Source organism: Lissotriton vulgaris, chromosome 4_1 (assembly GCF_964263255.1).
Source record: "Lissotriton vulgaris chromosome 4_1, aLisVul1.2, whole genome shotgun sequence".
Lineage (NCBI taxonomy): Eukaryota > Metazoa > Chordata > Amphibia > Caudata > Salamandridae > Lissotriton > Lissotriton vulgaris.
The window spans coordinates 699,469,268-699,483,245 of NC_141691.1; the positions used below are offsets into that span (position 1 = coordinate 699,469,268).

Sequence of the window (13,978 nt, forward strand, 5' to 3'; positions counted from 1 at the left end):
AAGACCTTCAAGATAAAATAAGGGAATCTAAGAGTACACAGTAAATCCTCCAGTAGTGATTGGTGAAGTTATTTGGTAGGTGACCCTACCTGTATTCATGGATTGCAGTCATTTCCAGTACAATTGAAAATATATTCATGGTGTTTTGCAAACGAGTTCTGAGGGCTCTCAGCAATGTTTTGCAATGCCTTCCAAACAGTACTACAACGACCCACAAACTCAGTCTCATTACTGCTTGACGTCCAAATACAAGCTGAAAATTGTGATACACCGTGAGAGAAGTGAAAACATACTTCAGTTACAAACTCTTGTAAATAAATAAAGTATAATGGTGAAAGAGGAACCACCCCTCCCTCACCTCCCAAAGCAACTGAAAAACATATCGTACCGGAATCATTTATTAATAGAAAAGGAAAACAAAAAACTCGATGGGAGAAACCAAAAGACAAACTATTGAATACCAAACAGAAACTGCACCTTAAGAGAACATTTTCTCACTGTAAAAAATCCCAAATACAGACCTATGACCATTTACAGTGTCAATAATGACTTGCTGAAGATCTGAAAATGGTTAAATAATCCTGGAAAGCAAAGTAAATGTCACTCTATCAATCTGAGTCTCCTAAAAATAAGAATCTCCTAATACGTTGCCTCAAATTTGAGGAAACTAGTAATTAGTACTGTGGTTTATTCTCTTCTGAGATCATTAACTTCACAAAGTTGCTGGAAAAATAGGTTGTTTCATCCTCACTGAAGAAGCAGAAATGGCAGAACAGGTACCTATAAATATATCGGTCACAGACAAGAGAATGTGTAGCTAAAATGATAATTCAGTACCTGTCAGGGGGACATTGGAGTGGGGGGGGGGGGGAGACTGACAGAGGGCTGAGCAAGGTGTATCGTGGTGAGAGAACCATGTGCGGCTGGGGTTAATGAGCAGGGGGACAATGGGTTACGGTGAGCGAGAAGTTGATAGGGAAAGATCAATGAAATCTCATTTGGAGCCTACAAAGAAGTTAGCTCAAATGGCAGTTGGGCAAGCCAGGTTATTTCTGGAATTGTTACAATGTTTTATAATCCTGTTTTAGATCTCTGATGTGATCCATGTTGTCTCGTTCTGTGTGCTAGTCTGGTCCCATTCATATAACATAGTGCAGTTAACATAACCTTTACTATGTGGGTCTCTAATATCTTGTAATCCATTTTTCCCAATTTGCTCTTGCAGATAAGGACATCCAGTCTCTGATAATTAAACAAGCTAAAGAAAATGCTCAGATTAGTAACGATAGAGCTTACAGTCCAGGTAAGAAGTCCTTAGGTTAATTGGAAACCGTACTGTTTCTGATGTAGATCTATATCATGTTTGTGTTAAGAGGCTAAATAATAATCCCTATTGCTATTCAGAATACCTCTATATCCTATTCCAAGAGCAATTGCAAATAGTTGTACGTTACTGTCAGACTTTGAGCTGCCACGCTTGAATCTGTACTGTAGCACATTTTCCCGGTGGAGTGTGCACAAAAACCTTCTCAGTTTATACAGTGGCCAGAACCTTTCATGACTACCAGACTCATAACGATTTATAAGTGGAGCTTGCGGCTCGGCAAATCCTGCGTCCTAGGCCTTGCTAATATTTATCACCTTAGCCTTTCTACCTCCTACAGGTATAACCTAAATGTGGGTAGTGTTTTGTTGTATGTTATCAAAATTGGTATGACAGGTGCACATGCTGTGGCCTTGATAGAAATGTAGAATACGTATCTGGGGATTTTTCACCTCTTCAAGAAGAGCGAGATTTGGGTTTCTATTTGTTCTTTAATTTTTGTTTTTACAAAACTCTGTTCCTCATTAGCACGGTCTCTTGGTTTTAAGGCAAATGCTAATAATCGGAAGTCTAAAAGTAAATAAAGGGATGATTACCTATACATTTAAATGAAGTGAATTCACACACACAAAAATGGTTAAAGGGGTTAGAACGAAATTGGGTAATATAGGTGATTTGAGGGGGAAAGTTATTACCCCCTACATTAGGTAATTATATTGACTGTGCACTAACCGATCATGCACAAAAAGAAAAACATTTAGCACAGTACAAGCTAATAGATGTAACACTACCATCTACAGCTTAAAAAGAAATTTCCAAGATTTCAGCTGGAATTTCCAAACATGCTGCTCAGAGAAATGAACCATAACACAAACGTCTGCAATTAATTACACAAAAACTAATAACCAAAAATGAATCATTGGGTGATTAATGCATGTTATTACATGCAACCCCTGGGGTTACCCATAATACATAACTATCTGTGAATTCCTCTTCAGCAAGAAATGTGGTCGGGATCCTGTGAACATTGGGCCCTTCGGCATGACAATACCCCCTGTTCTCTGTTGCCATGTTCAATCTGAAAACTACTGGTTATTAATTCTGAATGTACCCAATTGTCTTGTTCAGATTTGTGAATTATGTTTCTGGTAATTTCTGTAGTGGTCCCTTTGCTCACTTCCCTAGAGAATGTATCTATGACCATCACCTTTCCCCTGCAGTTGCAGTTTGGAGGAACCCATGTATTTCTTGCTATTTCTGAACTTATAAGGCATGTGCTCGACCCTAACCATGTCATGTCTTCTATTACAGCTTTGAGGGTGGGACTGTATTGTTCATTTGGTCAATTTCTCTCCTTGGACCCTTGAACCATGAGTCAGTTTATAGCTCTGCTGACAGAGTATAAGGAAACTGAACTACAAGTAGAACCACGGGCCATTTTCACTTCTTTCTTAATCTGCATGATGTGACTTTACCTCAGGTTATCCACTATCATAAGAGTTCTGCTTAACTTTGCGTAGTTCCCCTTCTCTTTTAGTGACACATTTAATGACAACCCTTTTATTTATTCAATTGTATTTTAATTGTTTATCTTTTTGTAATTGAGCAAAGGCACATTATGTCAAATGCATTAGCCATACCATGCCTCTGAGATTCTGCAGGTATTGTGGGCTTACCAAGCACTTGCAGTAGGCTTTGAGCCCACCCATTGCTTACCTTTGGTTGGCCTTATTACCACTCATTTGCTTGCTTCTTATTTATTGGCTTGCTTTATCTTATTGTGTTTATCCTTCCCCTTAAGCAAAGCCTCTACTCCAGCCTTTTGATGAGCAGTCTTTTAGACTTCCACTGCTCACTTTTAGGGAACTGCTTCTTTTATATGTGTAAGCACTCAATGAGAGTGAATGGTGTTTTCCAGCTAGCTGGCTCCTGTGCTTTGCCTCCCTGTTGCTTTCTTCTTCGTTGGCTCATCACTGTTGCGTATGCTCCTCCCTCACCCCAGCTATCCTTGTGTGCTTCTACTCTATTCTCTGAGCCCTTTTCCACGTGTGGTTTGACCACTCTTTGTGAAACAATGTTGTGCTGCTTTCCCTTGTTCCTCAACAGTCTTTATTTTTGCTTTATTTTCTGCAAATAGCTGTGGCCCCTCTGCACAAAATGATGCAGCTGCATCTTTGTGCCTTTGTATAGGTCTGCTGTTAGCCAAGACGTTTTGTGATTTTACGAATGTGTTTAGTATACTTACAAAAATGGTCTTTCAGTTTCCTCTCTTCATCCATTGGCCTTTTTTTGTGGCATTCACATTTTGCTTCCATGCACTACAGCGTATAGCATGGGGCAGTGGGTCAGCCTACTTATGTAACTTCACACATGTGACTCGTTAGTTCCCATCAGTGTCACTGTTTTAGTTGTTTTTTAGTTACTTTAGTATGGTCTTAGTTTTTAGAGCCTGATGTGATAGCAAGACGGTTCTGATGTAAACACAGGACTCATTCCATCTTTACAAGATCTCATCTCCTGCCAATGCTGTTACTTCCTTTTCAAGTGTTTTGCTTTTCTGACTGATGCTATTTCACAACCTAAATGTGTACATTTGAAAGTGTTCTATATTAAGCTATCCTCTGTAATTTATTTCTCTCCTTCCTCCTTGCTCTCCTTTCTGGTCTACTTTACTTTCTTGCCTTCTTTCTTTTTTTTTCATCTATCTTTGTCTTTACCTTTCCTCTTTCTCTCGCAGGGAAGAGGTTTGCAGCCAATGCCATAATGGTTGACTTTTTGTAGGTCTGTTTTAGTGAAGACCATTTGATATTACTAAATCTGAATAAAATAGTTATTTATAAGGGTTTTCATCTTCTCACTTCATCCATATGTCTGTGGTTTGTGTCATTCACACTTTTTCCGCCCACTCCAGCATGAATTAAGTGGTAGTGTAGCAACCTACTTCAGCCATTGGCTGACCTTATGAGTTGTGGCATGCCTCACTTCTACAAGGAACACATTCTCACACAGTGTAGTTCCATTCAATCCCATGGAGTACTATGGTAATGTTTTTTTTTTTTTGTCTGTAGGACTTTTTGTAGATAGAGGTCCAGGCATATTCCCAAACTAAAATTTACAAAACCATACCACTGCCAGAAGGATGTTTGCCAATGCTAGGCCTATTGGCTATGCGAGTACTTGTTATTTCTTTTGGCCATGCTCCACAGCATCAGCAAGAACTCTTTTTTTTTTTTTTTTTTTTTTTTTTTTAATGCTGTGTAGCTTTCCCAAAAGGCAGTGGCAAAGCCAATAGGTCTAAAGTCGAGACTAATTGGCTTTGCCCATATGTGCTTAAGAAATTAAAAATAAAAGTGCCTAAAGGATGTAACATTCTCAGGTTTTTTAACATATAATAGAATTGCCCAAACCAATCCCAATAAAATGTATTTGACTGAAAGCGGGCATTTCCTAACTCCCCTCCACTGTATGTTTCTGATGCATAGCAATAAGGAATAAGCATTGAAAATGCAATAGGTCTCGCCTTTAATTAAGTTAAAGTCATTTGCTTTGCTAATGGTATTGTATAGCCAGGGCTCGACAAATCCACTCGCCCGCTCGCATTTGCGAGGGAGCATGGATGAGGACGAGCTATTTTTAGGTCCTACTCTCCCTTTCTGGCGAGTAGGAAGTCAAACTAACTTTTGTCCTCTGTCTTTGAAAACAGAGCAAAAGTGACAAGATAACATGATTTAAAGGCATTTTTATTGCTCATAAAGGGAATGAGCAATAAAGATGCATTTAAATCTTATCTTGTCACTTTTGCTCCGTTTTCAGAGACGGAGGTCAAGTGGGTTGCAGTCAGGTCGAGGGGATTTTCCATGGTACTAGACCAGCAGGACTAGTACCATTTTTCGGATTTGTCGAGCCCTGATAGCAAAGCAAATGGCTTTAACTTAATTAAAGGCGAGACCTATTGCACCTTTAATGCTTGTTATTTATGTAGTGTGAGAGTACCTCTAAAAGTTAAGTCTCCTGTGATCATACCGAGGAATGATTATTAGCATATTGTGTTTAGCTGTAAGAGGCCAGGGGTAGGTACAGATGTTTAATGCAAATCAGAGTCCAACACCGGGACAAACACTCAGGACGGTTACCCGAACCCATGGGTCCTTTACCTGCTCTGGACACGGCGCTTTGGGTGACTGCTCTGCTCCTTGATGGAAGTGGCTTCAGAGAACAGCTGCGTCCAAGCCTTCTGCTTCTGCTTTTGGGTGACTGCTGTGCCCTTTGATGGCGAGGGCCGAGGAGAGCAGAAAAGTCTACGTCAGGCCAAGCTCTTTTCCCAATGGCTGGCCACCGCTTAGCATAAACGGTGACGCCGGCCAATGGGAAAGCGGGGCGGTGCTTGAAGCCCGTGAATGAAAGCCCTCTAAATCATTAAATCTCGCCAGCGAGACTGCACATGTGCACAGGCCACGCCAGCCGAGACCTAAACTGTTTATTGGGCCTGTACTTAAATTGTACCATAGGAAAAACTGGACCTGCCTCTCTAAAAACCTCTGGATAGCTGGGTAACCACTCTGATCCTGCTTCTACAGAGTGCTTTTCATCAGAAGGGGCGACTGGACCTCTGCCCACCTCTATCCTGAAAATGATCAGGTGAAACCCTAGCAAACGGGTAAACCCACAAACCTTGGCATCATTGCTTCTGTCAAGCCATTCACCATCTAAGATTTCTCACCCATTGAAGTGGATCACCCTTGTGTGACGTCTGTTCACCTTTCAGTGCAGAGAACCTGCTCGATATTCAGGACTTTGCTGGTAATGAGAGTATTTCTTGATGTTTCGCTTTTATTTTTTGTGCTCACTTAACATATTTCGGTAATAAAACAATTCATCTTTTTCACTGAAGCTTTTCTGAGTTTCTCAAGAGGGTATTCTTCATCCATTCATTGTCCCTGTTCTCTGACTGGTATCCTTCCCATGCTGCGGAAGTGTCCAAGAAGGACATCTGTGACGTGTGAGCTGGGCTGCCTTCAAATTCTTACACAATTAAGAACTGTGACATGTCAAGAGATGTCTCAAAGAAAACTGAAGGAGTGAGTGGACTTTTGTCTTCGAGCCAAGCAGATGGATATGGTTCAGTGCTCTTATCCTTCAGTGTCCTTTGCATAAAGTGGCACCTAGGCCCAAAGGTTTAATTTAAGACTTTAAGACCGATAATCAAAGTATGTCACATTAAACTCCTGGCTTTTACTATGTCCATCAGCTCACAAGCTACAATTTCTACCTAAATAACTGGGTCCATTTGATTTGCTCTCCATGCCGTACTGTGTTTTATTTCCGTAAAATGTTGATTTTAATGTAGTCTACAGCCATAACAATCTCTCAAAACAATTTAGTAACTTAATGTCTTAAAAAATACATTCAATGAGTTTGTTTCCTGATGCTAACTTTCCATTCCTTGGTCGAGACCACTCAAACAGACCACACAACAACTGTATCACGCCCCTCACCTAAAGATTAGTTCCAACAACTTTGTATGATACCAAATTAATTGCCATGGCGACAGCCAAAAACCATTTAGACTAAATAATGCATGTCTAGTGCTCAAGCTCTACCCCTGAACGGCAGAGACACCCGCATTATAGAATTGAATATAAATTGACCTCTTTTTTTGAAGTCTGTGTCAACCCTGTTGCCTATAGTAATTGTTGCCCTTTCAGTTCGTACTGCAGAGTTGCGACTCTAGCTATCTAGAGTATTACCTAATCCTTAAAGGAAGTCATATTTTGCTGTATAAAGGGCCATTGTTTTCACTTCCAGATGAGGTTAGTGGTCGTCACTGCTGACCAAGCAGAGCATTCCCTTGACACCATGCTCCATCTGTTCCGTCCACCTCCAAACTCCCTCCTTGTTGCCTGCCCCACACAAACAAAGATAAACACATTTGTACATTATTAAGTGAGTCATTCCGGAAGCAGGTCTTGAACTCATGATTCCGGAGGCCGCCCCTGTACTTTAACCTTTGCAGCACACTTCCTTTCGCGATGCCCTAATGTCCTCGCAGAAAGAATGAGGTCCAGGTCAACAAAAGGAAGCTTATAGAGTGATTGTCCCATTAGGAGAATGAATTAAACCTTTTAACAGTGCCATAAAATGAGCATAATGTAACTCAGTCAACGGCTTAACTATTAGCAGCTGCTAGCACGGGTAACCAAGCAGGTTCGAGAAGCGTACATTTCACTTCCGCTTGCAGACTGAGCTGGGAGGTCGTTTTTTAAGATCTCAAGTCTGCCATCGGGGTAGTTTCACTGAGGGTAGTGACAATTCAATGGTCCCACATCACATTCTATAGTAGCCATCATTTTTGTATTCTGCATTACATAGGGTTTCCATGTAATATTTGTTAAAATGCTGGACACTTGGTGTAAGTACCATTGATATGTTAAGAGAAATCTGGGGACATGGCCTTGTGGAAGAGTATTCCGTGAATAAACTCGATGGGATATTGTGTGGTTTGCAATATGCATTGATACACGGGTGTATGCTGGGATGTACAGTGAAAATTCTACGCGTTTTCATGACACTGATGTCAATCTAGGCGCGTGCTTATGACTAATGTCTTGGACTCTGGCACGGCTAAGGGCAGGGATATAAACTTGAAGGAAAGTTTTGCCCATGCGTTTTTTTCTCAGCTTCTTAGGGTTTTGTGTAAAAAGTGCTGGCTTGTGTTTGGAACTCACTGCTACATCAATGTAATATGCAGAAATCTGATAATAACGTGTACAAAACGAATGGCCACATTTTTTCCCATTATAAGTGCCATGGGTTGGATTGGGATCAATAACAGGCCCGGGCACCCAAAAAAAGTGGCCCACATCTGCAGATTTCACCTTTTCCCAAAACACTGTTTTAGTGTTTTAAGTATTATGAAAAGAAGAGGGGGAGTTTCTATAAAAGAGGCAGGTTTTCTGAACTTCACTGAGACTTTTTTTTAAAGCAAATGTTGCCAGGAATCTTTGTGCTCGAATTAGTTCACAATGGTGAACTAATTCTGCCTAGGCCCTGACCCTGCTCAGTCTGCACACATTAATCGGCCGGCCTAGCCAGAGAGTTGACGACACCTGCGCCTCCTTGCTAAAAGGGAGGCAGAGTCCCATCTGCCTCCAGAAAGGCCACTCAGCCAATAGCTGGGCAGTTCTCTGCATGTGAACAGCACAGACACCGCTCAAATCTGACACCACACTGGCTAAAAAAGTGGCCCACAGCTGCAAATCAGATACCAGCCCATTGGCCACGTGCCCGCTGCACCGATCCGAACCTGTAAGTACCCATCTTTAATTTGGGAGCATAATCCTCAAACGTCGCCTGGGAAAGTAGGTATCTGTCGGCGTGTTTTTTCATTCCAGTTTAGTGTGAATCTTTAAAGGAAGCTTTGCACAACTGGAATTTGACTGTTATTGCGGCCAGCGATTTAAACGCATATCTGTACAAAATTCACAGAGAAATACATAGCATTTGGAGCATAATTGTAAATATTCATTTAAGTTCACCTGCCACTCATTCAAACACTGAGGAACACCATATATGCTATAAGAGCTAATTGGTGACATCACAGAAAGTGAGCTGATGGAACATTAGACCTTGATGCTGTCGCGGGAAATACCAATTTGTGACTATTGTGACATCATTCACTGAGGACTTCTTAAACCCCCTCATAATCAGTGTACTATAATAGTTCAAATACTGTCCGATTGCTAGTGAGATTTTTTTAGAGAAGCCCTTTCCCAAATCAGCTGACAAGCGGGGTAGTTATGAATAAATGAAGGTGGTTTGTCTCTGGTTATTGCATCTGTGTTAGAGGAATGACAAATTGGTTCTCTGTTTAGCGATGGTGGCAGGGGTAACATACAAATTAAATAGATTGTGATAGTGTTAGATTATCAATTTGTGAATTGTTGAGTAATTGTATCCCCCTTAACACGCATTTGCATAGCCATTAGGTCTCGCCTTTGAGATCTTATAAGTATTTAATTATGCAGCACAATATCCTTGGTGCAACATCAACGGTTGCATGGCTAAACACTTATAAGGTCCCAAAGGCGAGACCTATTGGCTATGCCAATGCTTGTTCTTATGTAGGTATATGAAATGAAGTAAGGTCCTCCAACGAATTTGATTCAAATGTATAGCTTTATTTAAGATAAGCTTACAAGGTGTCTATACAATAAAGCCTGGGTATAACTGTCTCAACTGGAATCTGGGACATCCCGTGTTCCAGATTCCAGCTGTGACATCACCAAGGTACCACACATTCCCCTTCGTAGCAATTCAACAATGTTAACAAAAATAAAAGAACAGTATAATCAAAAATACATTAACAGAGAACATGAAACTCATAGGAAAAGAAATTACACAACATTTGGTATAAACAGACGGTGATCAATAATCCACATAATAATCCTTGAACCATGCAGGATGTTGACGATATCTTTGCACAATTTGATCGGAAAAAGAATCATCACAAGTATTGGTGAACTACCTCCAATTCTTACTGTTATTGACAGATCTGGAGAACCTGTGAGAAACAGAATCATCAGACTTTACATCAGGCCATAGCCATTGTGGAATTTTGACAATTTTGGACATGTTCCACACATTACCATCAGATAATTCCACAACCTGACGCCCAACTCGAAGAACTTTCAAAGGATTAGAAAATTTAGATTCACCGGATTTAACAAACCTACCTTTTTTAACTCTAACCCAGTCATTGACATTGATAAGAGGGTTTTTCACATTACCAGAGTTTTTCACATTTCCACTCAGAACAACTCTATCCCTCTTATCCTTCTCCTCAAGAAACAGGTCTTTCATCCAAGATTGATACATGTTGGAAATGCATTTCCTACTTCTCATTTTTTCAAAAGGAGTTAGATCATACATACTTCTAGGAGTATTTCTGTAGCACCACAATATTTCGCTCAGTCTGTTTACAATCCTTCCCATGAGACATTGGCAATTGTAAACCTTCTTTAAAAACCCTAATCCACCTTTCAACAATACCATTACTTTGTGGGTAATAAACAGAAGCACGTTTGTGAATAATCCCATGACGTTGAAAAAACTCTTTCATTTCCAAAGAAACAAATTGTACCCCATTGTCACTAGTGATAGATTCAGGAAAACCTTCTTTCTCAAAAATTTCGTTTAAAAATTGTATAACTACCTTAGAAGTCACGTTAGGTACAATTTTTACTTCACGCCACTGAGACATCTGATCAACAAGAATGATGGCATAGACCGAATTCTTGTTTAAACACAAAGGACCTGCAATATCAAAAGAAATGGATTGCCATGCACGATAAGGCCTTGACACTGGAAGATGCTCATGAGTTATAGTTTTCTGGGATTTATCACTCAGGCAACACTCCATGCAATCTCTAACTTTACGTTCTATTGATTTATCCATGGCTGGCCACCAAAATTCGCTCCCGATTTTCTTTTTCATACTTGACATTCCTGGATGCCCTTCATGAGCCATTTCTAAAATGACTTGTTTCAAATTGCATGGTACTATTAATTGCAACCCCCTAACTAAAAGTTCATTCTTCAGAGACAACTCATGTGCAACCCGAAAGAAAGCATATCTTCAGTTAAATCAGCCTTCCTAGGCCAAGATGATTTTACATATTCAGTCACCTTCTTCAAGATTAAATCATTATCACAAGACCATCTCCACTCATTTTCCTGAATGCAACCTTTAGACACCTCACATATTGAAATTACATTATCCAAATCATTATCCTCTTCAACCACATTGTCATCAGGGACAGGTAATCTTGATAAACAGTCTGCTAAAACATTTCTAATCCCCGGAAGATATTCAATATTAAAATGAAAATCTTGCAACTTATATTGCCATCGTGCAATCCTAGATGTAGCTTTACCACACCCCTTTGTTGTGAATAAATCAACCAGGAGGCGATGATCTGATCTTACCTTGAAGATGGTACCATAAACATATTTTCGGAAATATTAAATTCCCCACCAGCATGCAAGTGTTTCCTTTTCTAATGTCGAGTATTTAAATTCTGCTCCCTTAATGGTCTGGATGCAAAACCAATGTTAACCAAATGACCTTTTTGATCTTGCATTAACACCGCCCCTATGCCTACATTACTAGCATCTGCTACAATTATAGAACTATACGCAGTGTTAAATGTAGCTAACGCAGGAGCAGCAGAAATACACTTTTTGAGTTCAACAAATTCTTTTATACAATTATCATCCCACAAAAATGATGTTTTTTTTTCATGAGATTTCTCATATGTACAGTCTTGTCAGAAAACAAAGGCATAAATTTTGCATAATATTCTGCAAGTCCTAAGAAGGATCTAAGCTGATCCTTATTCTCAGGAGCAGATTCAATAGCCCTAATCAAATTTTGCTTTGGAGAAATGCCATTTTTGTTAATTGAATGCCCCAAATAATCAACAGATGAAACCCCAAATTTACATTTCTCCTTGGTAAGTGTTAAACAATTGTCATGTAAAATACAAAGAACCTTGTGTAAAATATTTGTGTGCTCAGATGAATCAGCAGCAAAAACTAAGATATCATCCTGAAAGTATAGCACATTTTTAACATCTTTAAATAAATTGTGCATGACTCTTTGGAAAACAGATGATGCAGATATTAAGCCGAAGGGCATTCTTTTATATCTAAAAGCACCTTAGACGTAATAAAGAAAGTGAGATGTTTGCTTTCTTCATGCAACGCAATCTGATGGTAGGCATTAGATAAGACAAGGGTCGAAAAAAAAGGATGCACCTTTTAATTTAGTAAACATCTCATTAATGTTGGGTAATGGATGTCTATCAACCCACACACAGTTGTTCAGATCCCTTAAGTCGACACATAACCTAACTTTGCCATTGGGCTTGTGAGCTACTACAACTGGAGATAGCCATTCGGGCTATCTCCTCTATGATATCTAAGTCACATAGTCTTTGAAGTTCAGATTTAACAGCTTCTCTAAGATGTAAAGGAACATTCCTTACTTTATGAACTTTGGGAATTACTTTTTGCTTGAGTGATTTTATGTACAAATTTTTTTAGTAAACCTAGTTTAGACGACGAAAATACACTAGGAAACCTTCTTTCCCATTCCGCAGCTGGATCGCTCTCTATATGTAAAATTAGATCAGAATACCCTAACACTTGGTCAGGATGATTAGGATCCAACTTAATCATTAACTCTCTTTGTTGAGGCCAACCTAAAAGACATGAACCATCCCATCCTTGTCGCCAGTGAAATGAAGTAAGGTCCTCCAATGAATTTGATTCAAATGTATAGCTTTATTTAAGATAAGCTTACAAGTTGTCTATACATAAAAGCCTGGGTCGAACTGTCTCAACTGGAATCTGGGACATCCCGTGTTCCAGATTCCAGCTGTGACATCACCAAGATACCACAGTATACTGTGTTTTCATCTCATTTTGTACGCTCAAGGACCGCCCCTAGCAAATTTTTAGCATGCTTGTTAATTATTAGGAAAGACTTAACATCACACAAGCAAGGGGAAGACAATAGCGGCGTAGTTGAAGTGTTCAATGAATGCAATGGAAATTCAGCAACACTAAGCTAGATCGGCCCTCGGGCATACAGTCGCAGATGAAAGAAGCACTGGAGACATCTGCACTGAAAGTCACATCAGCCGGGGTCGGTGCTACGACCGGGGCGCTTCAGTCACAAGCCCGAGGTACAGCAGCTGATACTCCTAACTTCATACAACGTACTTGAAGCGAAACGTACTCCTAAATCGACTACAGTTGGGCTCAAAATACACAATGGCCAGAAAACCCAGCACATATGCATCGGTGTGATGGAGTTCACCCTTGTGGCTCCTCTAATCCAGGTGGAGATTGAAGCTGTGACCGCACAGCTGCCGCCAGTCCTTCATTTGCGTGCTAACGGAGAGGAACCTCTTCCAGCTTGCAGGGGTTTGCTTAAGCCTCTCAAAGCACTGCGATCAGCTCGGCGCTCCCGCCCTTTCACCGCCAGCTGATTCCAATGAAGGAAGAGGAGCGATTATTGATAGATCAGGGCTCTAAGTTAGTGCTGGCAGGATGACATCAAGCTAAATACAAGAATCGGTGAAAGAAACAAGACTTCTTGTCATGACGCCAATGATGTCATCGCGCATTATGAGCGGCCGCCATCTTAAATAAGGGAAGCATTCAGTAAAAATACACATATGATAGCCACGCTATATCAGTGTGATGGCCAAACAAAATGTTCCCTTAGTGGAATCGCAAGGGAGGGAGCTAAGCACACAGGGGAGGGTAATTTAAACAGATGCACCAATAACAAGCCAGCATTTCTAAATGACAAAGACAACAACCAATGGCAATCAGTGTGTGTTTCAAAAGCCATAGTAGAGATACAACTGGGTTTGCAGACAGTGCAAGTTCTGTCAAAGCACGACCTAAAAAGTAAATGCAGAGGCAATTCCATTTGGCCAGCACGAAACAAGACCATGCCGTTCTGTGCTTCAGTCTCAGTGAAAGAGCAGTTTTCTTAGTAATCAACTGAGCGCTGGCGCTCCTTCAGTGAAGATCTGAATTTGCCTCAATGCCGGTCTTGGGACAACATATTAATCACCCTAT

The 13,978-nt window shown here is 40.3% G+C and overlaps 1 protein-coding gene across 1 annotated transcript in view; it reads left to right on the plus strand.

The window, feature by feature from the left end:
- SNRNP48 (small nuclear ribonucleoprotein U11/U12 subunit 48) overlaps window positions 1-13,978 on the plus strand; it is a 94,518-nt gene that overhangs the window by 27,156 nt on the left and 53,384 nt on the right. Inside the window, exon 4 of the mRNA XM_086964996.1 lies at window positions 1,226-1,303. Within this exon, the coding sequence (XP_086821122.1) occupies window positions 1,226-1,303 (78 nt within the window). The remainder of the gene's footprint in view (window positions 1-1,225; window positions 1,304-13,978) is intronic.